Source organism: Schistocerca gregaria, chromosome X (genome assembly GCF_023897955.1).
Source record: "Schistocerca gregaria isolate iqSchGreg1 chromosome X, iqSchGreg1.2, whole genome shotgun sequence".
NCBI classification, from domain to species: domain Eukaryota; kingdom Metazoa; phylum Arthropoda; class Insecta; order Orthoptera; family Acrididae; genus Schistocerca; species Schistocerca gregaria.
Genome location: NC_064931.1, coordinates 4,650,738 through 4,678,279, shown reverse-complemented (window position 1 = coordinate 4,678,279; position 27,542 = coordinate 4,650,738). Strand labels below are relative to the sequence as shown.

At 27.2% G+C, this 27,542-nt stretch overlaps 1 protein-coding gene and 1 long non-coding RNA gene across 2 annotated transcripts; one reads left to right on the top strand and one right to left on the bottom strand.

Moving 5' to 3' along the window:
* Positions 1-15,901, bottom strand: LOC126298695 (uncharacterized). The gene is made up of 2 exons (XR_007552646.1): positions 15,708-15,901; positions 1-377 (listed from the first exon to the last, which is right to left on the bottom strand). It is a non-coding gene; the product is annotated as an uncharacterized LOC126298695 (long non-coding RNA).
* LOC126298692 (NADH-ubiquinone oxidoreductase chain 5-like) lies at positions 5,520-21,659 on the top strand. The gene is made up of 2 exons (XM_049990129.1): positions 5,520-6,050; positions 21,378-21,659. Exons 1-2 carry the CDS (start codon positions 5,951-5,953, stop codon positions 21,626-21,628), a joined length of 351 nt encoding a protein of 116 aa, XP_049846086.1. The 5' UTR covers positions 5,520-5,950; the 3' UTR covers positions 21,629-21,659.
* Positions 21,660-27,542: the final 5,883 nt, after the last annotated feature.

The following is a 27,542-nucleotide window of genomic DNA, read 5'->3' as shown; positions in this document are numbered from 1 at the left end:
TTTTGACCGTGCAAAGGTAGCATAATCATTAGTCTCTTAATTAGTGGCTGGAATGAATGGCTTGACGAGAAATCAACTGTCTCTTAATAAATTTTTGAATTTAACTTTTGAGTCAAAAGGCTTAAATTCTTCTTTAGGACGAGAAGACCCTATAGAGATTGACATTTTTCTTTTATATTAAGTTTTTTGTTTGTCTTTCTATATTTAATGATGATGTTTTGTTGGGGTGACATGAAGAATAGATAAACTCTTCATTATTATATCATTTATTTATGTTTGTTATTTTGATCCATAATTTATGATCATAAGATTAAGTTACCTTAGGGATAACAGCGTAATTGTTTTTGAGAGCTCATATCGACAAAGCAGATTGCGACCTTGATGTTGGATTAAGAAAAACTTTAGGTGCAGGAGCCCAATGATTAGGTCTGTTCGACCTTTAAATTCTTACATGATCTGAGTTCAGACCGGCGTGAGCCAGGTCGGTTTCTATCCTAAGATTGTTAACCCATATTAGTACGAAAGGACCATATTGTTAAAATATTTTTTGTTATATTGATTAATATTAATTTATTTACTATTTTGACAGATTAATGTGTTGAATTTAGAATTCATTTATGTAGATTTTTTCTACAATTAGTATTGATACTTTATGATTTATTTATATTTATTTTGAATTTTCTTTTATTGGTTATTTGTGTTTTAATTAGTGTTGCCTTTTTAACTTTATTAGAGCGTAAGGTTTTAGGTTATATTCAGATTCGAAAGGGTCCAAATAAGGTAGGTTTTGTTGGAATTCCTCAGCCATTTAGAGATGCTATTAAGTTAATTTGTAAGGAGCAGCCAATTCCTATTATATCTAATTACCTACTTTATTATTTTTCCCCTGTTTTTAATTTAATGATTTCTTTAGCCGTTTGAGTAATTTTTCCTTATTTAACTTATATGTGTTCTTTTTCTTATGGATTTTTATTTTTTTTATGTTGTACTAGATTAGGTGTTTATACTGTTATAATTGCTGGTTGATCTTCTAATTCAAATTATTCATTATTAGGTTCTCTTCGTTCTGTTGCTCAAACAATTTCTTATGAAGTTAGTTTAGCTTTAATTTTATTGTCTTTAATTATTTTAATTGGTAGTTTTAATATGTTTGATTTTATAAACTATCAGCTTTATTGTTGATTTATTATTATTTCTTTTCCTTTAGCTTTAGCTTGTTTTGCTTCTTGCTTAGCTGAAACTAATCGTACTCCTTTTGATTTTGCTGAAGGGGAATCTGAGTTAGTTTCAGGATTTAATATTGAGTATGGTGCGGGTGGTTTTACTTTAATTTTTTTAGCTGAATATACTAGAATTGTCTTCATAAGAATGTTATTGGCTTTAATTTTTTTGGGCGGTGATTTTTATTCTTTTATATTTTTTATTAAGCTTGCTATTATATCTTTTGGTTTTATTTGGGTTCGTGGAACATTACCACGGTTCCGTTATGATAAATTAATGTACTTAGCTTGAAAAAGTTTTTTACCTTTATCTTTGAATTTTTTTATTTTCTTTGTTGGTTTAAAGATTTTATTTATCTCATTTGTTTAGTGAAATTTTTTGAGAAAAGTTAATAGAAGAGTTAAACTTCTAATTTTATGTTTTCAAAACATATGCTTTTCCTAAGCTAATTAACTTTATTCCTTAATTAATTTATCTCATGCGTTTGCGACATGGACATTAATTAAGAAATATGTGAAGTAAATAATTGTTAAGATTTGACCTGTTATAATATAAGGTTCTTCAACAGGTCGTTTACCAATTCACGTTAGTAAGCATACAACAACTACTATAATTCAGAATAAAATTTGATTAATAGGGTAAAATTGAATGCCTCGGAATGGTGTTTTATTATAAAATGGTAAAATTATTAAGATTCTAATTGATAAAAATAATGCAATAACACCTCCTAACTTATTAGGGATAGATCGTAGAATTGCATATGCAAATAGGAAATATCATTCTGGTTGAATGTGAACTGGTGTTACTAATGGGTTGGCAGGTACAAAGTTATCTGGATCTCCTAATAGGTAAGGATTAATTAAACATAGTATAATTGATAATGATGTTATTATTACAAATGTAATAGAATCCTTAAAGGTAAAGTATGGATGGAATGGAATTTTTTCAATATCTCCATTTAGTCCAAGAGGATTATTAGATCCTGTTTGGTGAAGAAAAAATAAATGAATTGCTGCTATAGCAGCAATAATAAATGGTAATACAAAATGGAATGTGAAGAATCGATTTAATGTTGCATTATCAACAGCGAATCCTCCTCATACTCATTGGACTAAATCTGTTCCTAAGTATGGGATTGCTGATAATAAATTAGTAATTACTGTTGTACCTCAAAAAGATATTTGGCCTCAGGGTAAGACATATCCTATAAATGCAGTTGCTATAACTAAAAATAAAATCACTGTACCAATTATTCAGGTATGTATATATATATATAAGATCCATAGTAAATTCCCCGTCCTACATGTAAGTAAATACAAATAAAAAATATAGATGCTCCATTTGCGTGTAAGGTTCGGATAATTCAACCATTATTTACGTCTCGGCAGATGTGTACTACACTACTGAATGCTATTTCAATATTTGATGTATAATGTATAGCTAAAAATAGTCCAGTTACGATTTGAATTACCAAACATAACCCTAACAGGGATCCAAAATTTCATCAAAATGAAATATTTGTTGGGGCAGGTAAGTCAATTAAAGAGTTATTAATAATTTTAATTAAAGGATGTCTTAATCGTAAGGGTTTATTCATTAGTAATTATCTTATTTTACGAATAGGTCCCTGATTAATATTGGTGATTTTAACAACTGCTAGTAGTGCTAAAAATAAATAAATTATTATTATTATTGTAATAATGAATGTTGGTCTATTATATAATTTTTCTAAAGATATTGTTATTTCTTGATAATTGATTGAATTATCAATATTTATAGTTTCGGTGTTTTTGAAAAAGTCTATAAATATAGATATATCTAGAATAATTAATATTAATATGATAAATACTCACATTATTAATGTAATAATTATAGTGATTGATTTAGGCTGAAATATTTCGTTTGATGCAATTCTTGTAATGTAAATAAATAATACTAGTATACCACCAAGAAATGTTAAAAATAAAATATATGATAATCAATATCTTTCTATTATTGTTCCTGTTATTAATCCAACTAGGAAGGTTTGAAGGATAATAAAAAGCATTATTGATATTGGGTGTCTTAATTTAATAAAATTAATATTTATTACATTTGATAATGATATAATTATTATTTTGATCATTTCAGGGGTTAGTTTATTTAAAATACCGGTTTTGGGGACCGATGATGGAAGCTTTTCCACCTCTGAAGTTTTAAAAGTGGGGGCTGGACTTATTTCCGGTTTACAAGACCGGCGTTTTTTTTAAACTATTAAAACTAATGTTTATATTCTCTATTTTTGCTTCTTTATTGATTTAATTTGCTGTTGTTTATGTTTTTTCTTCTAAACGTAAACATTTATTAATGGTTCTTTTGAGATTAGAATATATTGTTCTTTCTTTATTTATGTTAGTTATTGTTTTTCTTATTGAGTTTGATTATGATTATTTTTTTCCTGTTATTTTTTTAGTTTTTTCTGTTTGTGAGGGTGCTTTAGGTCTTTCTATTTTAGTTTCAATAATTCGTTCTCATGGTAATGATTTTTTTAATTCTTTTGGTTTATCTTTATGTTAAAGTATTTATTTATAACTATTTTTTTGATCCCTCTTTGTTTATTAAATAATTGTTGATGGTTGGCTCATTCTTTAATGTTTCTGTCGGGTTTTGTTTTTATAATTTGTGTTTATTCATATGCTGATTTGAATATAATTAGATATTATTTTGGTATTGATTATTTTTCTTTTAGTTTAATTTTACTTAGTTTTTGGATTTGTTCTTTAATAATCACTGCTAGAGGTTCAGTTTATTTAAGTTCATATCATTCTAATTTTTTTGTTTTTATGGTTTTGATTTTAATAATTATGCTTTATTGTTCATTTGCTAGATTAAGTCTTCTTTCTTTTTATATTTTTTTTGAGGCTAGATTAGTTCCTACTTTACTTTTAATTTTGGGTTGGGGTTATCAACCTGAGCGTTTGCAGGCTGGTGTTTATTTAATTTTTTATACTTTGGTTGCTAGATTACATTTATTATTAGTTTTATTTAAGGTTTATGATTTTTCTAATACTTTATATTTTCCTTTATTGGTTGATTTTGGTTCTTATTATTTTATGTTTTATGTATTTATAATTTTGGCTTTTTTAGTTAAGATACCTATGTTTTTGGTTCATTTATGACTTCCTAAGGCTCATGTAGAGGCCCCTATTTCAGGTAGAATAATTCTTGCTGGTGTTTTATTAAAGTTAGGTGGTTATGGTATTTTTCGTGTTATAAAGGTTATTTCTTATTTGGGTTTAAAGTTTAATTATTTTTGATTGTCTTTAGGTTTATCTGGGGGTGTTATTGTAAGATTTATTTGTTTTCGTCAGGTTGATTTAAAGTCTTTAATTTCATATTCTTCTGTTGCTCATATAAGAATGGTTATTGGTGGATTGATGACTATGAATTGATGAGGTTGTGTAGGTTCTCTTTCTCTAATGGTTGGTCATGGTTTATGTTCTTCTGGTTTATTTTGTTTATCTAATATTATTTATGAACGTTTAGGTAGACGAAGATTATTAATTAACAAGGGTATAATTAATTTGATGCCAAGAATGGCTTTATGATGATTTCTTTTAAGATCATCAAATATGGCTGCTCCTCCTTCTTTAAATTTGGTAGGTGAAATTAGATTATTAAATAGAATTATATCTTGATCTTCTTTTAGATTCTTTGCTTTGATTTTTTTATCTTTTTTTAGAGCTGTTTATACTTTGTATATATATTCTTATTCTCAGCATGGGAATTATTATTCTGGTGTTTATACTTGTTCTCTTGGTTATTTTCGTGAATATGATCTTTTACTTTTACATTGATTGCCTTTAAATATTCTCTGTTTAAAGGGTGAATATTTCTTTGTTTAGTTTACTTAAGTATTTTAATTAAAAATATTGTTTTGTGGAATCAATGATATGAAGTTTTTCATCTTAGGCCGTGAATTTATTTTCTATTTGTTCTTTGAGTTTTTTTTTCTTTGTTTATTTCGAGAACTATAATTTTTATTTTAGGTATTTATTATTTAATAATTGATTATAGAGTTTTTGTTGAGTGAGAGCTTTTCAATTTAAATGGTTCTATAGTTGTTATAACTTTAATTTTGGATTGAATATCTCTTATTTTTATATCTTTTGTTATATATATTTCTTCTTTGGTTATTTATTATAGAGAGGATTATATATCAGATGAAAAGAATATAAATCGTTTTATTATTATTGTTTTAATATTTATTCTTTCTATAGGTTTTTTAATTATTAGTCCTACTTTAATTAGAATTTTATTAGGTTGAGATGGTTTAGGTTTAGTTTCTTATTGTTTAGTTATTTATTATCAAAATGTAAAATCTTATAGTGCTGGTATATTAACTGCACTTTCTAATCGTATTGGTGATGTTGCTATTTTAATTTCTATTGCATGAATGTTAAATTTTGGTGGTTGAAATTATATTTATTATTATGATTTTATTTCTAATTCTTTTGAAATAAAGCTCATTACTATATTAATTGTTTTAGCAGCTATAACTAAGAGAGCTCAGATTCCTTTCTCTTCATGACTTCCTGCTGCTATAGCAGCTCCTACTCCTGTTTCTGCTTTAGTTCATTCTTCTACTCTTGTTACTGCTGGTGTTTATTTATTAATTCGTTTTAGACCAATATTGGATACTTATAATTGTGGTTGATTTTTACTTTTAATTGGTTGTATAACTATATTTATGGCTGGATTGGGCGCTAATTTTGAGTTTGATTTAAAGAAGATTATTGCTCTTTCTACTTTAAGACAACTTGGTTTAATAATAAGAATTTTGGCTATCGGTTATCCAAAGCTTGCATTTTTTCATTTATTGGCTCATGCTTTATTTAACTCATTATTATTTATATGTGCAGGTTCAATAATTCATAATTTGAAGGATTCTCAGGATATTCGTTTTATAGGATCAATTGTTAATTTCATACCTTTAACTTCAGTTTGTTTTAATGTTTCTAGTTTATCTTTGTGTGGAATACCTTTTTTAGCGGGATTTTATTCAAAGGATTTAATTCTTGAGATGGTTTGTTTAAGATGAATTAATTGTTTAATTTTTTTTCTTTATTTTTATGCTACTGGTTTAACTGCTTCTTATTCTTTTCGTTTGTTTTATTATTCAATATCTGGTGATAATAATTTTTATTCTAGATTTTCTTTTGATGATAAGGGTTATTATATTTCATTTGGAATAATTGGTCTATTGTTTGTTGCTGTTTTTGGTGGTAGTCTTTTATCTTGATTAATTTTTCCTATTCCTCATGTGATTGCTTTACCTTATTATTTAAAGTTTTTAACTATTACAGTTGTTATTTTAGGTGCTTATTTAGGTTATCTTATTTCTAATTTTGATTTTTCTCATAATTTATTTTCTTTAAGTATACTTTCTTTTGTTAGATTTGCTGGTTCTATATGATTTATACCTTTTCTTTCAACTAAGTTTATTAGATATATTCCTTTAAAAATAGGTTATTATTCATCTAAGTCATTTGATTATGGTTGAGGTGAATTACTTGGTGGTCAAGGTTTATATAGATTATTTATTTATTTAATTGGTTATATTCAAGGTTGATATGATTCTAATTTCAAGATTTATCTTTTAACTTTTATTTTTTGAATATTTATTTTGGTAATATTGTTTTTCGTTTACTTAAATAGCTTATAATTAGAGCGTGACACTGAAGATGTTAAGGAAGTATTTTTACTTTTAAGTATTTATAAATATAGATATATTATTTTTACAGTGAAAATGTAATGTTTTATTTAAACTATATAAATTTTAGAAATGTTAACGGAGTTTAACCGCTAATATAAAAAGTTAGCAGCTTTCATATTGGCTTTACATTTCCTTAATTGGAACTATTATAGTTCAATTATATTATTAACAGTAATACGCCTCTTTTTGGCTTCAATTAATAAGAATAAGGGTAGTACATACCAATCTTCCAGGTCGAAACTGACTGCAATATTTCGCTTCTTATTCTATTTAAGGTTGATTGATAATATCAATACTTTTTGAATGCAACCCAAATGTTATATTTAACTACAACCCTTTATTCTGCTCATTGTAATGCTCCTTGGTTTCATTCATGGTGTAGTCCTCCTAATAGAACTAGAATAAAAAATATTGTTGATACTGTTCAGATTATAATGTCTGAAGTTTTAAAAATAATTACAATTGGTAGAATTAGTGCAATTTCTACATCAAAAATTAAAAAGATTACTGCGATTAGGAAGAATCGTATTGAGAATGGTATTCGTGCTGATCTTTTTGGATCAAACCCACATTCAAATGGTGATCTTTTTTCTCGATCATTAATTAATTTTTTTGATAGTGTTGTTGCCAGGATTATAACAATTATTGGAATAATAAATCTAATGAAAACTCTTGTTGATAGAATTAGAATTGTTTTTCTTGATTTATATCAAGCTTTCTGATTGGAAGTCAAATGTACTATTTATACTAGAAAAACAATTATCTACCTCATCAATAAATAGAGATATATAAGAATAATCATACTACGTCTACGAAGTGTCAGTATCAAGCTGCTGCTTCAAATCCAAAGTGATGTCTTGGTGAAAATTGATTTATTGAGTGTCGAAGTAGACATGTTGATAAAAAGATTGTTCCAATAATTACGTGTAAACCATGGAATCCTGTTGCAACAAAGAATGTTGATCCATAAACTGCATCTGCAATGGTAAAAGGTGCTTCTCAATATTCATATGCTTGAAGTATTGTAAAGTATAGTCCTAATAACACTGTGAAGAATAATCCTTGTAGTGCTTGAGTATGATTAGATTCCATTAAACTATGATGTGCTCATGTTACTGTTACTCCTGATGCTAAAAGAATAGCTGTATTAAGTAATGGAATTTGTATAGGGTTAAAGGGTTGAATTCCTATTGGAGGTCATAGTATTCCTAGTTCAATTGTTGGTGCTAATCTTCTTCTAAAGAATGCTCAAAAAAAAGAAACGAAAAATAATACCTCTGATGCAATAAATAAAATTATTCCTCATCGTAATCCAATTGATACAAATCCTGTATGTAATCCTTGATATGTTCCTTCTCGTACTACATCTCGTCATCATTGAATTATAGTTAGTAGGGTAATTCCAAATCCAATTATGAATAAGTTAATATTGAATAGGTGGAATCATTTTGCTAGTCCTGATACTAGGACTATTGCTCCAATTGCTCCTGTTAATGGTCAAGGTCTATAGTCTACTAAGTGGAATGGGTGGTTTGAGTGAGTTGTTAACATAGGTTTAATATACTTCTCTAGAATATAGAGTTCTTAGAATTGAGAAAACATAGGCTTGAATTATTGCTACTGCTGATTCTAGAATTAATAGAAGTATTTGTCCAATAATTAGTAATGAGATTAAGTTTCTTGCTATAGATGGTCCTGTGTTTCCTAATAAGGTTAATAATAAGTGTCCTGCAATTATATTTGCTGCCAACCGTACTGCTAATGTACCTGGTCGAATAACATTACTAATTGTTTCAATTAGTACTATAAATGATATTAATGCAGGCGGTGTACCTTGTGGTACAAGGTGTGTAAATATATGATTAGTATGGTTAATTCATCCAAATAATATAAATCTTAGCCATATAGGTAGGGCAATTGCAAATGTTAATGCTAAATGTCTTGTTCTAGTAAAAATATAAGGGAATAATCCTATGAAATTGTTAAATAATATTATAATAAAAATTGAGATGAAAATGAATGTTGTTCCATTAAATGATTTTGGTCCAAGAAGTGTTTTAAATTCATTATGTAAGGTTAAATTTAGTTTATTTCAGATAATGTTAATTCGTGATGGTGTAAGTCAAAATAGTGATGGGATTAATAATAGTCCTAGAAATGTTCTAGTTCAATTTAATGATAAATTAAAGATGTTAGTTGAGGGGTCAAATGTTGAGAATAGATTTGTTATCATTTTCAATTTAAGTTTTTTATTTCAATTGTTCCTTTTTCTGCTCTTTTAATAAGGTTAGGTTTAAATGAGAAGAAGTTTATTTGATTAAACAAGATTAATGTAGCTGAAAATATAATGAATAGTGAGAATCATATAAGAGGGGATATTTGAGGGATTTGGATATAATTTCCCCATCAGAAGTAGTCGTTAATTTACTATTATTTGGTTTAAGAGACCATTACTTACTTTCAGTCATCTGATGAATTTCAAGGTGTACTAATTTTTTTTAGTTACTTTAGATTGACACTCTAATGTTATTTATTTTAACTAACTCCTTAAATTATCTTAGATAATCACTTAATAAATAAATTTACTGAAGTTCTTTCAATTACAATTGGTATAAATCTGTGGTTTGCTCCACAGATTTCTGAGCATTGTCCAAAGAATAATCCAGGTCGATTTATTGTGAATGTTCCTTGATTTAACCGACCTGGCGTTGCATCAATTTTAACCCCTAATGCAGGAACTGCTCATGAGTGTAGAACATCTGATGCTCTTGTTAATACTCGTACTTCTGTATTTATTGGTAGGATTGTTCGGTTATCTACATCTAGTAGTCGGAATCCATCATTTTCTAGGTCTTGTTCTGGTGTTATATAAGTGTCAAATTCTACGTCTATGAAGTCTGAATATTCATATCTTCAATATCATTGTCGTCCAATGGTTTTAATTGTAATTATTGCATCTACTGAATCATCAAGTAAATATAATAGTCGTAATGATGGAAGGGCAATAAAAATTAATGTAATTGCTGGTAAAGCTGTTCAGATTGTTTCAATTAAATGTCCATGAAGTATATTACGGTTAGTATAGGCAATAAATAATATATAACTTAGGGCATAACCTACAATTACTGTAATTAATAATAATACGACCATAGTATGATCATGAAAGAATGATAATTGCTCCATTAATGGTGAAGCTCCATCTTGAAGAGATAAATTTGATCATGTTGCCATTAATAAATATTTTCTAATAAAAGGTCAAACCTTTATTTGTAGAGCTTAAATCTACTGCACTAATCTGCCATATTAGAATCTAGAGATTAATGGTAATTCTGAGTAACTATGTTCTGCAGGAGGGTTATTTTGTAGTCATTCTGTTGATCTTCTTATGTTAGCTCTAAATATAATTGCTTGGTTTGTAATCATTCTTTCTCATATAATTACAATGAATATAATGATTCCTACAATAGAAATTGTAGACCCAATTCTTGATACTACTTTTCATGTAATACAATATCAAGTGATGAATTTGCTAATACTAATCCTGTTAATCCACCAATTGTAAATAGGAAAATAAATCCTAGAGCTCATAATAATGGTGGATTGAACTTGAATTTAGTTCCATATAATGTAGCTAATCATCTAAATACCTTAATTCCTGTAGGTACAGCAATAATTATTGTTGCTGATGTAAAATATGCTCGTGTGTCAACATCCATTCCTACTGTAAATATATGATGTGCTCATACAATAAATCCTATTAGTCCAATTGACAGTATAGCATAAATTATACCTAATGTTCCAAATGATTCAATTTTTCCTCTTTCTTGACATACAATATGTGAAATAATTCCGAACCCCGGTAGAATTAAAATATAAACTTCTGGGTGTCCAAAGAATCAAAATAGATGTTGATATAGAATTGGGTCACCCCCTCCTGCAGGGTCAAAGAATGATGTATTTAAATTTCGATCTGTTAATAATATAGTAATAGCTCCTGCTAAAACTGGAAGTGAAAGAAGGAGAAGTAATGCTGTAATAGCTACAGATCATACAAATAAAGGTGTTTGATCTAAAGTTATACTTTCTGATCGTATATTAATTGCTGTTGTAATGAAATTCACTGCACCAAGAATAGATGATACACCTGCTACGTGCAGTGAAAAAATAGCTAGATCTACAGATGCACCCCCGTGTGCAATAGCTCCTGCTAGAGGAGGGTAAACTGTTCATCCTGTACCAGCACCATTATCTATTATAGAAGATGTAAGAAGAAGGGTTAGTGAAGGTGGTAGTAATCAAAAACTTATATTATTTATTCGTGGAAATGCTATATCTGGTGCACCAATTATTAGTGGAACAAGTCAATTACCAAATCCACCAATTATAATAGGTATTACTATAAAGAAAATTATTACGAATGCGTGAGCTGTAATAATAACATTATAAATCAGGTCATCCCCAATTAGAGATCCGGGTTGGCCAAGTTCAGCACGAATAAGTATTCTTATTGATGTTCCTACTATTCCTGCTCATGCTCCAAATATGAAGTATAAAGTACCAATGTCCTTATGGTTTGTTGAGAATAATCATTTTTGCGGTAAGATGGCTGAATTTTAGGTGGTAGACTGTAAATCTACTTATGAGATGTTTTCTCTCTTATCATATTTAGGTCTTATATTCAATTATGATTCTAGACTGCAATTCTAGAGGTGTAAAATTTTACTAAGGCCTAAAAGATTATTCTTTTAATTATAACTTTGAAGGTTATTAGTTTGATTAACTTAAGTCCTTAGTATAATGAAATTAAGGTTGATGTTGAAATCAATCCTATTGTTGAAATTATTACTGTTATAGGAAGAATGATTCTTGATTTTTGGGACTTTATCTTTATAGATCACGAATTTTCTGTGTATGATATAATTAGAGCTGAGAATCTAATACGTATATAGTAGTAGAGTGTAATTGTAGTTAATACAACTATAATAGTTATAATAGTTGTTATATTGTTTTCTATTAATGATTGTATTACAATTCATTTTGGTAAGAATCCAAGGAATGGTGGTAGTCCACCTAAAGATAATAAAGATAAGAATATTATGAATTTAATTTCGGTTTTTATATTTCTGGCTGAATAAATTTGATTTATGAAAAATAAATTTATTTGCTTAAATAATAAAACTATAATTAATCTTAATAGTGAGTAAATAATGAAGTATAGTTCTCAGATGTTTTCTCTGACTGTTAATGATCTAATTATTCAACCTAGATGTCTGATTGATGAATATGCTAAAAGTTGTCGTAAGGATGTTTGATTAAAAACCTCCTATTGCCCTAATAATAATTCTTAAGATAATAATTGTTCAAATAAAAGTTCTTAATTGAATACAATAAGATAAGACCATTATTGGGGCGATTTTTTGTCATGTTATTAATGTTAAACAATTATTTCATCTTGATGCTCCTATAACTTCTGGAAATCAGAAATGGAAAAGTGCAGCTCCAATCTTTAATAATAGTCTAGATCTAATTATTATTGATGGGATAAATTCTGTTTCCCATCCCATGGGATATTTTACTTGAATCAGCAAAATTGAAAATAATAATATTGTCGATGCTATTGCTTGGACAATAAAATATTTAATTGATGATTCATTTATTATTATATTTTTATTTCTTGTTAGGAGCGGAATAAATGAAAGTAAGTTGATCTCAAGTCCTATTCAAACCCCAAATCAGGAATTTGATGAAATGGACAGGATCGTTCCTATCATTAATGTTGATAGGAAGAGAAGTTTTGTAGAGTTGTTGGTCATTAAAAAGGAGAGGATTGATACCTCTATAAATGGGGTATGAACCCATTAGCTTGTTTAGCTTACCTTTTTACATTAAGGTGTATGATGCACGTTAGTTTTTGATACTAAAGGAGGTAGTTTAATTCTATCTTATGTAATTTTAATGAAGGTAATTTTATTTACTTTATTTACCCTATCAAGGTAACCCTTTAATCAGGCACTTCATTTATTTAATATATAAATCGAAAGTTTTTTTTTGAAATTCTTTTATGTATTATTTTGTTTAATTAGGATTAATTTATCCTGCTCATTTTATTTTTTTTAATATATATATATAATAAATAATTTATATTAATATATTACATTTAATTGAAATTAAAGTATTATAAGTTCATCTTACCATTATCAATTGATTATTTTAATGCAATTATTTACCTAGGATTATAGCTACTTATGTTTTTAGCTTAAAATAGGTTTTTATAATATAATATATATAATGATATGTAATTTAATATTTAATATTATTATAATTGGATATAATAAATAAAATTATTAATTTAAATATAAAATATTATAATTAATATAAATAATTATAATTATTATAATAATATGATTAGGTAAATTATCTATAATTAGATTATTTAACTAATATATATGAAAGTTAACTTAATATAAAAAAAAGAATTCATATTAATAACATATTATATTAAATTACATAAGTGTATAAAATATATTTATTATATTATTTAATCTTTCTTTATTTATTAGTGAAAAGAAAGATTAAATAAGAAAGAATATAATACATTTATTGCTATACATGTTCCATATTAATCTTTAATTATATATAATAGAGAAGTTGTTGTGGTCATACATAGGGGCGTTTCTTTTTTTTTTGTTAATGTTGGTGGTTTTTTTCTTTTTTTTTCTTTAAATATTTGAATCTTTTATTTTCTCCTGAATTAATAGATTTAAAATTTTCTTATTTTTTATTTTTAAAAGTTTTATTCTTGCTTGTTTATTCACTTTTTCTTTGTATTATATGTAAGTTTTGTTAGACAAAATGTTCTTTTTGCAGTAATTTGATTTAATTATCAAGTGATTTTGGATTTAGCAATTGATTTAGTATCGGCATAATTCGTGCCAGCAGCCGCGGTTATACGATTGATACAAGTGAATATTATTGGTTAAAACAGTTGTTTATATTATTAGGGTTGAAATATAAATTTGTAAGGTGAAATGTTAAAATTTATTTGTGGCCCTTTTTATGAATCTGTGAAATTTAAATAATAAACTAGGATTAGATACCCTATTATTTTAAATGTTAATTATATTTATCAGGGTACTATTAGTTAAGGTCTTTAAACCCAAAGAATTTGGCGGTATCTCATTCCATTCAGAGGAACCTACCCCATGATTGATAATACACGATTTACTCTACTTAATTTATTTGTTTGTATATCTCCGTTATCAGAGAATCTTTTTAGAGTTATAATTCTCAAGATTTATAATTATAAAATATTTCAGGTCAAGGTGCAGCTTATAGTTAAGAGGAGGTGGGTTACAATAGATTTTTGTTTATAACGGATTTGATAGTGAAATACTGTTAATGAAGGTGGATTTGATAGTAATTTATTTAATTTAACTGATATTGGCTCTGAGATGTGTACACATCGCCCGTCGCTCTCATTATTGATTATTCTATTTTATTTTAAAGTTGCTTCAATTTAGATGAGATAAGTCGTAACATAGTAGATGTACTGGAAAGTGTATCTTGAAGAGTTTCAAGATATAACTTATTAGTAAAGTGTTTCATTTACACTGAAAATTTTTCTGTGCAAATCAGGATATCTTGATTATTTATTTTATTATATTTTTTTTTGTTTATTTAATTATTTAATATAAATAATTTTATTGTATTTTTGTCTTAGTATATTTTATAGAATTAATTTTTTAAATTATAGTTTATTGGTAATGTAAGTGTTTTATGAAATATTATTTTAAATTTTTTTAAGTAGATTTTATTTATTGTACCTTTTGTATCAGGGTTTATCAAAATTTTAGTATTTATTTTACTTGTCTCGATTTGGGTTGATTTATAAATAATTTATAGTTAATGTATCATAATTATTATTAAATTATTTATAGAAATGAGATGTTAATCGTTTCCCAAGATATCTAGTTTCTTAAGAAAAAATTTAATTTTTTAAAGTTATTTGTTTTTATTTAATTTTTTAAGTAAAAATATTAACTTATTTATTCTTTAAGGGATAAGCTTTGAAGTTAATAACCTATAATTTATTTTATAGAAATATAATAGTAAGCTTTAAACCAGCTATCTTTAAGATTACGTTTTAGTTCATTATTTTTTATTTTGATTTTATAAATATTTTAGGTTTTTTATTAAGATTATTAATTTAATTTTAAAATTTTTGTAATAATGATAGAATTAGTATATTTATTTGTATGAAATTTTTACCTTGTGAACTTACTATAAGGAACTAGGCAAAATTGATTTCCGCCTGTTTATCAAAAACATGTCCTCTTGTTTATATTTTGAGGTCTGGCCTGCTCACTGAGCATATTTTTAAAGAGCCGCGGTATTTTGACCGTGCAAAGGTAGCATAATCATTAGTCTCTTAATTAGTGGCTGGAATGAATGGCTTGACGAGAAATCAACTGTCTCTTAATAAATTTTTGAATTTAACTTTTGAGTCAAAAGGCTTGACATTTTACTTTTATATAGTTTTTTGTTTGTCTTTCTATATTTAATGATGATGTTTTGTTGGGGTGACATGAAGAATAGATAAACTCTTCATTATTATATCATTTATTTATGTTTGTTATTTTGATCCATAATTTATGATCATAAGATTAAGTTACCTTAGGGATAACAGCGTAATTGTTTTTGAGAGCCTAATATCGACAAAGCAGATTGCGACCTCGATGTTGGATTAAGAAAAATTTTGGGTGCAGGAGCCCAATGATTAGGTCTGTTCGACCTTTAAATTCTTACATGATCTGAGTTCAGACCGGCGTGAGCCAGGTCGGTTTCTATCCTAAGATTGTTAATCCATATTAGTACGAAAGGACCATATGGTTAAAATATTTTTTGTTATATTGTTTAATATTAATTTATTTACTATTTTGACAGATTAATGTGTTGAATTTAGAATTCATTTATGTAGATTTTTCTACAAATAGTATTGATACTTTATGATTTATTTATATTTATTTTGAATTTTCTTTTATTGGTTATTTGTGTTTTAATTAGTGTTGCATTTTTAACTTTATTAGAGCGTAAGGTTTTAGGTTATATTCAGATTCGATAGGGTCCAAATAAGGTAGGTTTTGTTGGAATTCCTCAGCCATTTAGAGATGCTATTAAGTTAATTTGTAAGGAGCAGCCAATTCCTATTATATCTAATTACCTACTTTATTATTTTTCCCCTGTTTTTAATTTAATGATTTCTTTAGCCGTTTGAGTAATTTTTCCTTATTTAACTTATATGTGTTCTTTTTCTTATGGATTTTTATTTTTTTTATGTTGTACTAGATTAGGTGTTTATACTGTTATAATTGCTGGTTGATCTTCTAATTCAAATTATTCATTATTAGGTTCTCTTCGTTCTGTTGCTCAAACAATTTCTTATGAAGTTAGTTTAGCTTTAATTTTATTGTCTTTAATTATTTTAATTGGTAGTTTTAATATGTTTGATTTTATAAACTATCAGCTTTAATGTTGATTTATTATTATTTCTTTTCCTTTAGCTTTAGCTTGTTTAGCTTCTTGCTTAGCTGAAACTAATCGTACTCCTTTTGATTTTGCTGAAGGGGAATCTGAGTTAGTTTCAGGATTTAATATTGAGTATGGTGCGGGTGGTTTTACTTTAATTTTTTTAGCTGAATATACTAGAATTGTCTTCATAAGAATGTTATTGGCTTTAATTTTTTTGGGCGGTGATTTTTATTCTTTTATATTTTTTATTAAGCTTGCTATTATATCTTTTGGTTTTATTTGGGTTCGTGGAACATTGCCACGGTTCCGTTATGATAAATTAATGTACTTAGCTTGAAAAAGTTTTTTACCTTTATCTTTGAATTTTTTTATTTTCTTTGTTGGTTTAAAGATTTTATTTATCTCATTTGTTTAGTGAAATTTTTTGAGAAAAGTTAATAGAAGAGTTAAACTTCTAATTTTATGTTTTCAAAACATATGCTTTTCCTAAGCTAATTAACTTTATTCCTTAATTAATTTATCTCATGTGTTTGCGACATGGACATTAATTAAGAAATATGTGAAGTAAATAATTGTTAAGATTTCACCTGTTATAATATAAGGTTCTTCAACAGGTCGTTTACCAATTCACGTTAGTAAGCATACAACAACTACTATAATTCAGAATAAAATTTGATTAATAGGGTAAAATTTAATGCCTCGGAATGGTGTTTTATTATAAAATGGTAAAATTATTAAGATTCTAATTGATAAAAATAATGCAATAACACCTCCTAACTTATTAGGGATAGATCGTAGAATTGCATATGCAAATAGGAAATATCATTCTGGTTGAATGTGAACTGGTGTTACTAATGGGTTGGCAGGTACAAAGTTATCTGGATCTCCTAATAGGTAAGGATTAATTAAACATAGTATAATTAATAATGATGTTAATATTACAAATGTAATACACTAGATCGCGTGTTAGTATGGATGGAATGGAATTTTTTCAATATCTCCATTTAGTCCAAGAGGATTATTAGATCCTGTTTGGTGAAGAAAAAATAAATGAATTGCTGCTATAGCAGCAATAATAAATGGTAATACAAAATGAATGTGAAGAATCGATTTAATGTTGCATTATCAACAGCGAATCCTCCTCATACTCATTGGACTAAATCTGTTCCTAAGTATGGGATTGCTGATAATAAATTAGTAATTACTGTTGTACCTCAAAAAGATATTTGGCCTCAGGGTAAGACATATCCTATAAATGCAGTTGCTATAACTAAAAATAAAATCACTGTACCAATTATTCAGGTATGTATATATATATAAGATCCATAGTAAATTCCCCGTCCTACATGTAAGTAAATACAAATAAAAAATATAGATGCTCCATTTGCGTGTAAGGTTCGGATAATTCAACAATTAGTTTACGTCTCGGCAGATGTGTAATACACTACTGAATGCTATTTCAATATTTGATGTATAATGTATAGCTAAAAATAGTCCAGTTACGATTTGAATTACCAAACATAACCCTAATAGGGATCCAAAATTTCATCAAAATGAAATATTTGTTGGGGCAGGTAAGTCAATTAAAGAGTTATTAATAATTTTAATTAAAGGAAGTCTTAATCGTAAGGGTTTATTCATTAGTAATTATCTTATTTTACGAATAGGTCCCTGATTAATATTGGTGATTTTAACAACTGCTAGTAGTGCTAAAAATAAATGAATTATTATTATTATTGTAATAATGAATGTTGGTCTATTATATAATTTTTCTAAAGATATTGTTATTTCTTGATAATTGATTGAATTATCAATATTTATAGTTTCGGTGTTTTTGAAAAAGTCTATAAATATAGATATATCTAGAATAATTAATATTAATATGATAAATACTCACATTATTAATGTAATAATTATAGTGATTGATTTAGGCTGAAATATTTCGTTTGATGCAATTCTTGTAATGTAAATAAATAATACTAGTATACCACCAAGAAATGTTAAAAATAAAATATATGATAATCAATATCTTTCTATTATTGTTCCTGTTATTAATCCAACTAGGAAGGTTTGAAGGATAATAAAAAGCATTATTGATATTGGGTGTCTTAATTTAATAAAATTAATATTTATTACATTTGATAATGATATAATTATTATTTTGATCATTTCAGGGGTTAGTTTATTTAAAATACCGGTTTTGGGGACCGATGATGGAAGCTTTTCCACCTCTGAAGTTTTAAAAGTGGGGGCTGGACTTATTTCCGGTTTACAAGACCGGCGTTTTTTTTAAACTATTAAAACTAATGTTTATATTCTCTATTTTTGCTTCTTTATTGATTTATTTTGCTGGTGTTTATGTTTTTTCTTCTAAACGTAAACATTTATTAATGGTTCTTTTGAGATTAGAATATATTGTTCTTTCTTTATTTATGTTAGTTATTGTTTTTCTTATTGAGTTTGATTATGATTATTTTTTTCCTGTTATTTTTTTAGTTTTTTCTGTTTGTGAGGGTGCTTTAGGTCTTTCTATTTTAGTTTCAATAATTCGTTCTCATGGTAATGATTTTTTTAATTCTTTTGGTTTATCTTTATGTTAAAGTATTTATTTATAACTATTTTTTTGATCCCTCTTTGTTTATTAAATAATTGTTGATGGTTGGTTCATTCTTTAATGTTTCTGTCGGGTTTTGTTTTTATAATTTGTGTTTATTCATATGCTGATTTGAATATAATTAGATATTATTTTGGTATTGATTATTTTTCTTTTAGTTTAATTTTACTTAGTTTTTGGATTTGTTCTTTAATAATCACTGCTAGAGGTTCAGTTTATTTAAGTTCATATCATTCAAATTTTTTTGTTTTCATGGTTTTGATTTTAATAATTATGCTTTATTGTTCATTTGCTAGATTAAGTCTTCTTTCTTTTTATATTTTTTTTGAGGCTAGATTAGTTCCTACTTTACTTTAAATTTTGGGTTGGGGTTATCAACCTGAGCGTTTGCAGGCTGGTGTTTATTTAATTTTTTATACTTTGGTTGCTAGATTACCTTTATTATTAGTTTTATTTAAGGTTTATGATTTTTCTAATACTTTATATTTTCCTTTCTTGGTTGATTTTGGTTCTTATTATTTTATGTTTTATGTATTTATAATTTTGGCTTTTTTAGTTAAGATACCTATGTTTTTGGTTCATTTATGACTTCCTAAGGCTCATGTAGAGGCCCCTATTTCAGGTAGAATAATTCTTGCTGGTGTTTTATTAAAGTTAGGTGGTTATGGTATTTTTCGTGTTATAAAGGTTATTTCTTATTTGGGTTTAAAGTTTAATTATTTTTGATTGTCTTTAGGATTATCTGGGGGTGTTATTGTAAGATTTATTTGTTTTCGTCAGGTTGATTTAAAGTCTTTAATTGCATATTCTTCTGTTGCTCATATAAGAATGGTTATTGGTGGATTGATGACTATGAATTGATGAGGTTGTGTAGGTTCTCTTTCTCTAATGGTTGGTCATGGTTTATGTTCTTCTGGTTTATTTTGTTTATCTAATATTATTTATGAACGTTTAGGTAGACGAAGATTATTAATTAACAAGGGTATAATTAATTTGATGCCAAGAATGGCTTTATGATGATTTCTTTTAAGATCATCAAATATGGCTGCTCCTCCTTCTTTAAATTTGGTAGGTGAAATTAGATTATTAAATAGAATTATATCTTGATCTTCTTTTAGATTCTTTGCTTTGATTTTTTTTATCTTTTTTTAGAGCTGTTTATACTTTGTATATATATTCTTATTCTCAGCATGGGAATTATTATTCTGGTGTTTATACTTGTTCTCTTGGTTATTTTCGTGAATATCATCTTTTACTTTTACATTGATTGCCTTTAAATATTCTCTGTTTAAAGGGTGAATATTTCTTTGTTTAGTTTGCTTAAGTATTTTAATTAAAAATATTGTTTTGTGGAATCAATGATATGAAGTTTTTCATCTTAGGCCGTGAATTTATTTTCTATTTGTTCTTTGAGTTTTTTTTCTTTGTTTATTTCGAGAACTATAATTTTTATTTTAGGTATTTATTATTTAATAATTGATTATAGAGTTTTTGTTGAGTGAGAGCTTTTCAATTAAAATGGTTCTATAGTTGTTATAACTTTAATTTTGGATTGAATATCTCTTATTTTTATATCTTTTGTTATATATATTTCTTCTTTGGTTATTTATTATAGAGAGGATTATATATCTGGTGAAAAGAATATAAATCGTTTTATTATTATTGTTTTAATATTTATTCTTTCTATAGGTTTTTTAATTATTAGTCCTAATTTAATTAGAATTTTATTAGGTTGAGATGGTTTAGGTTTAGTTTCTTATTGTTTAGTTATTTATTATCAAAATGTAAAATCTTATAGTGCTGGTATATTAACTGCACTTTCTAATCGTATTGGTGATGTTGCTATTTTAATTTCTATTGCATGAATGTTAAATTTTGGTGGTTGAAATTATATTTATTATTTTGATTTTATTTCTAATTCTTTTGAAATAAAGCTCATTACTATATTAATTGTTTTAGCAGCTATAACTAAGAGAGCTCAGATTCCTTTCTCTTCATGACTTCCTGCTGCTATAGCAGCTCCTACTCCTGTTTCTGCTTTAGTTCATTCTTCTACTCTTGTTACTGCTGGTGTTTATTTATTAATTCGTTTTAGACCAATATTGGATACTTATAATTGTGGTTGATTTTTACTTTTATTTGGTTGTATAACTATATTTATGGCTGGATTGGGCGCTAATTTTGAGTTTGATTTAAAGAAGATTATTGCTCTTTCTACTTTAAGACTACTTGGTTTAATAATAAGAATTTTGGCTATAGGTTATCCAAAGCTTGCATTTTTTCATTTATTGGCTCATGCTTTATTTAAGGCATTATTATTTATATGTGCAGGTTCAATAATTCATAATTTGAAGGATTCTCAGGATATTCGTTTTATAGGATCAATTGTTAATTTCATACCTTTAACTTCAGTTTGTTTTAATGTTTCTAGTTTATCTTTGTGTGGAATACCTTTTTTAGCGGGATTTTATTCAAAGGATTTAATTCTTGAGATGGTTTGTTTAAGATGAATTAATTGTTTAATTTTTTTCTTTATTATTTTTCTACTGGTTTAACTGCTTCTTATTCTTTTCGTTTGTTTTATTATTCAATATCTGGTGATAATAATTTTTATTCTAGATTTTCTTTTGATGATAAGGGTTATTATATTTCATTTGGAATAATTGGTCTATTGTTTGTTGCTGTTTTTGGTGGTAGTCTTTTATCTTGATTAATTTTTCCTATTCCTCATGTGATTGCTTTACCTTATTATTTAAAGTTTTTAACTATTACAGTTGTTATTTTAGGTGCTTATTTAGGTTATCTTATTTCTAATTTTGATTTTTCTCATAATTTATTTTCTTTAAGTATACTTTCTTTTGTTAGATTTGCTGGTTCTATATGATTTATACCTTTTCTTTCAACTAAGTTTATTAGATATATTCCTTTAAAAATAGGTTATTATTCATCTAAGTCATTTGATTATGGTTGAGGTGAATTACTTGGTGGTCAAGGTTTATATAGATTATTTATTTATTTAATTGGTTATATTCAAGGTTGATATGATTCTAATTTCAAGATTTATCTTTTAACTTTTATTTTTTGAATATTTATTTTGGTAATATTGTATTTCGTTTACTTAAATAGCTTATAATTAGAGCGTGACACTGAAGATGTTAAGGAAGTATTTTTACTTTTAAGTATTTATAAAAATAGATATATTATTTTTACAGTGAAAATGTAATGTTTTATTTAAACTATATAAATTTTAGAAATGTTAACGGAGTTTAACCGCTAATATAAAAAGTTAGCAGCTTTCATATTGGCTTTACATTTCCTTAATTGGAACTATTATAGTTCAATTATATTATTAACAGTAATACACCTCTTTTTGGCTTCAATTAATAAGAATAAGGGTAGTACATACCAATCTTCCAGGTCGAAACTGACTGCAATATTTCGCTTCTTATTCTATTTAAGGTTGATTGATAATATCAATACTTTTTGAATGCAACCCAAATGTTATATTTAACTACAACCCTTTATTCTGCTCATTGTAATGCTCCTTGGTTTCATTCATGGTATAGTCCTCCTAATAGAACTAGAATAAAAAATATTGTTGATACTGTTCAGATTATAATGTCTGAAGTTTTAAAAATAATTACAATTGGTAGAATTAGTGCAATTTCTACATCAAAAATTAAAAAGATTACTGCGATTAGGAAGAATCGTATTGAGAATGGTATTCGTGCTGATCTTTTTGGATCAAACCCACATTCAAATGGTGATCTTTTTTCTCAATCATTAATTAATTTTTTTGATAGTGTTGTTGCCAGGATTATAACAATTATTGGAATAATAAATCTAATGAAAACTCTTGTTGATAGAATTAGAATTGTTTTTCTTGATTTATATCAAGCTTTCTGATTGGAAGTCAAATGTACTATTTATACTAGAAAAACAATTATCTACCTCATCAATAAATAGAGATATATAAGAATAATCATACTACGTCTACGAAGTGTCAGTATCATGCTGCTGCTTCAAATCCAAAGTGATGTCTTGGTGAAAATTGATTTATTGAGTGTCGAAGTAGACATGTTGATAAAAAGATTGTTCCAATAATTACGTGTAAACCATGGAATCCTGTTGCAACAAAGAATGTTGATCCATAAACTGCATCTGCAATGGTAAAAGGTGCTTCTCAATATTCATATGCTTGAAGTATTGTAAAGTATAGTCCTAATAACACTGTGAAGAATAATCCTTGTAGTGCTTGAGTATGATTAGATTCCATTAAACTATGATGTGCTCATGTTACTGTTACTCCTGATGCTAAAAGAATAGCTGTATTAAGTAATGGAATTTGTATAGGGTTAAAGGGTTGAATTCCTATTGGAGGTCATAGTATTCCTAGTTCAATTGTTGGTGCTAATCTTCTTCTAAAGAATGCTCAAAAAAAAGAAACGAAAAATAATACCTCTGATGCAATAAATAAAATTATTCCTCATCGTAATCCAATTGATACAAATCCTGTATGTAATCCTTGATATGTTCCTTCTCGTACTACATCTCGTCATCATTGAATTATAGTTAGTAGGGTAATTCCAAATCCAATTATGAATAAGTTAATATTAAATAGGTGGAATCATTTTGCTAGTCCTGATACTAGGACTATTGCTCCAATTGCTCCTGTTAATGGTCAAGGTCTATAGTCTACTAAGTGGAATGGGTGGTTTGAGTGAGTTGTTAACATAGGTTTAATATACTTCTCTAGAATATAGAGTTCTTAGAATTGAGAAAACATAGGCTTGAATTATTGCTACTGCTGATTCTAGAATTAATAGAAGTATTTGTCCAATAATTAGTAATGAGATTAAGTTTATTGCTATAGATGGTCCTGTGTTTCCTAATAAGGTTAATAATAAGTGTCCTGCAATTATATTTGCTGCCAACCGTACTGCTAATGTACCTGGTCGAATAACATTACTAATTGTTTCAATTAGTACTATAAAAGATATTAATGCAGGCGGTGTACCTTGTGGTACAAGGTGTGTAAATATATGATTAGTATGGTTAATTCATCCAAATAATATAAATCTTAGCCATATAGGTAGGGCAATTGCAAATGTTAATGCTAAATGTCTTGTTCTAGTAAAAATATAAGGGAATAATCCTATGAAACTTTTAAATAATATTATAATAAAAATTGAGATGAAAATGAATGTTGTTCCATTAAATGATTTTGGTCCAAAAAGTGTTTTAAATTCATTATGTAAGGTTAAATTTAGTTTATTTCAGATAATGTTAATTCGTGATGGTGTAAGTCAAAATAGTGATGGGATTAATAATAGTCCTAGAAATGTTCTAGTTCAATTTAATGATAAATTAAAGATGTTAGTTGATGGGTCAAATGTTGAGAATAGATTTGTTATCATTTTCAATTTAAGTTTTTTATTTCAATTGTTCCTTTTTCTGCTCTTTTAATAAGGTTAGGTTTAAATGAGAAGAAGTTTATTTGATTAAACAAGATTAATGTAGCTGAAAATATAATGAATAGTGAGAATCATATAAGAGGGGATATTTGAGGGATTTGGATATAATTTCCCCATCAGAAGTAGTCGTTAATTTACTATTATTTGGTTTAAGAGACCATTACTTACTTTCAGTCATCTGATGAATTTCAAGGTGTACTAATTTTTTTTAGTTACTTTAGATTGACACTCTAATGTTATTTATTTTAACTAACTCCTTAAATTATCTTAGATAATCACTTAATAAATATATTTACTGAAGTTCTTTCAATTACAATTGGTATATATCTGTGATTTGCTCCACAGATTTCTGAGCATTGTCCAAAGAATAATCCAGGTCGATTTATTGTGAATGTTCCTTGATTTAACCGACCTGGCGTTGCATCAATTTTAACCCCTAATGCAGGAACTGCTCATGAGTGTAGAACATCTGATGCTCTTGTTAATACTCGTACTTCTGTATTTATTGGTAGGATTGTTCGGTTATCTACATCTAGTAGTCGGAATCCATCATTTTCTAGGTCTTGTTCTGGTGTTATATAAGTGTCAAATTCTACGTCTATGAAGTCTGAATATTCATATCTTCAATATCATTGTCGTCCAATGGTTTTAACTGTAATTATTGCATCTACTGAATCATCAAGTAAATATAATAGTCGTAATGATGGAAGGGCAATAAAAATTAATGTAATTGCTGGTAAAGCTGTTCAGATTGTTTCAATTAAATGTCCATGAAGTATATTACGGTTAGTATAGGCAATAAATAATATATAACTTAGGGCATAACCTACAATTACTGTAATTAATAATAATACGACCATAGTACGATCATGAAAGAATGATAATTGCTCCATTAATGGTGAAGCTCCATCTTGAAGAGATAAATTTGATCATGTTGCCATTAATAAATATTTTCTAATAAAAGGTCAAACCTTTATTTGTAGAGCTTAAATCTACTGCACTAATCTGCCATATTAGAATCTAGAGATTAATGGTAATTCTGAGTAACTATGTTCTGCAGGAGGGTTATTTTGTAGTCATTCTGTTGATCTTCTTATGTTAGCTCTAAATATAATTGCTCGGTTTGTAATCATTCTTTCTCATATAATTACAATGAATATAATGATTCCTACAATAGGAATTCTAGACCCAATTCTTGATACTACGTTTCATGATGTATATGCGTCTGGGTAGTCAGAGTATCGTCGAGGTATTCCTGCTAATCCTAGGAAGTGTTGAGGAAAGAATGTTAAATTTACTCCAATGAATATAATTGTAAATTGGATTTTTAATCATGTATTATTTATAGTTAATCCTGTAAATAGTGGATATCATTGAATGACACCTCCTATAATTGCAAATACTGCTCCTATAGATAATACATAATGAAAGTGGGCTACTACATAATATGTATCATGTAATACAATATCAAGTGATGAATTTGCTAATACTAATCCTGTTAATCCACCAATTGTAAATAGGAAAATAAATCCTAGAGCTCATAATAATGGTGGATTGAACTTGAATTTAGTTCCATATAATGTAGCTAATCATCTAAATACCTTAATTCCTGTAGGTACAGCAATAATTATTGTTGCTGATGTAAAATATGCTCGTGTGTCAACATCCATTCCTACTGTAAATATATGATGTGCTCATACAATAAATCCTATTAGTCCAATTGATAGTATAGCATAAATTATACCTAATGTTCCAAATGATTCAATTTTTCCTCTTTCTTGACATACAATATGTGAAATAATTCCGAACCCCGGTAGAATTAAAATATAAACTTCTGGGTGTCCAAAGAATCAAAATAGATGTTGATATAGAATTGGGTCACCCCCTCCTGCTGGGTCAAAGAATGATGTATTTAAATTTCGATCTGTTAATAATATAGTAATAGCTCCTGCTAAAACTGGAAGTGAAAGAAGGAGAAGTAATGCTGTAATAGCTACAGATCATACAAATAAAGGTGTTTGATCTAAAGTTATACTTTCTGATCGTATATTAATTGCTGTTGTAATGAAATTCACTGCACCAAGAATAGATGATACACCTGCTAAGTGCAGTGAAAAAATAGCTAGATCTACAGATGCACCCCCGTGTGCAATAGCTCCTGCTAGAGGAGGGTAAACTGTTCATCCTGTACCAGCACCATTATCTACTATAGAAGATGTAAGAAGAAGGGTTAGTGAAGGTGGTAGTAATCAAAAACTTATATTATTTATTCGTGGAAATGCTATATCTGGTGCACCAATTATTAGTGGAACAAGTCAATTACCAAATCCACCAATTATAATAGGTATTACTATAAAGAAAATTATTACGAATGCATGAGCTGTAATAATAACATTATAAATCTGGTCATCCCCAATTAGAGATCCGGGTTGGCCAAGATCAGCACGAATAAGTATTCTTATTGATGTTCCTACTATTCCTGCTCATGCTCCAAATATGAAGTATAAAGTACCAATGTCCTTATGGTTTGTTGAGAATAATCATTTTTGCGGTAAGATGGCTGAATTTTAGGTGGTAGACTGTAAATCTACTTATGAGATGTTTTCTCTCTTATCATATTTAGGTCTTATATTCAATTATGATTCTAGACTGCAATTCTAGAGGTGTAAAATTTTACTAAGGCCTAAAAGATTATTCTTTTAATTATAACTTTGAAGGTTATTAGTTTGATTAACTTAAGTCCTTAGTATAATGAAATTAAGGTTGATGTTGAAATCAATCCTATTGTTGAAATTATTACTGTTATAGGAAGAATGATTCTTGATTTTTGGGACTTTATCTTTATAGATCACGAATTTTCTGTGTATGATATAATTAGAGCTGAGAATCTAATACGTATATAGTAGTAGAGTGTAATTGTAGTTAATACAACTATAATAGTTATAATAGT

What these genes read in the sequence shown, in the direction of transcription:
- LOC126298692 (XM_049990129.1), top strand. Translation starts at nt 5,951, where the DNA reads ATGGCTGGATTGGGCGCTAATTTTGAGTTTGATTTAAAGAAGATTATT. An exon ending in AATAAGAATTTTGGCTATCG is followed by an intron (nt 6,051 to 21,377) that starts GTTATCCAAAGC and finishes TTTTGGCTATAG; the next exon opens with GTTATCCAAAGCTTGCATTT.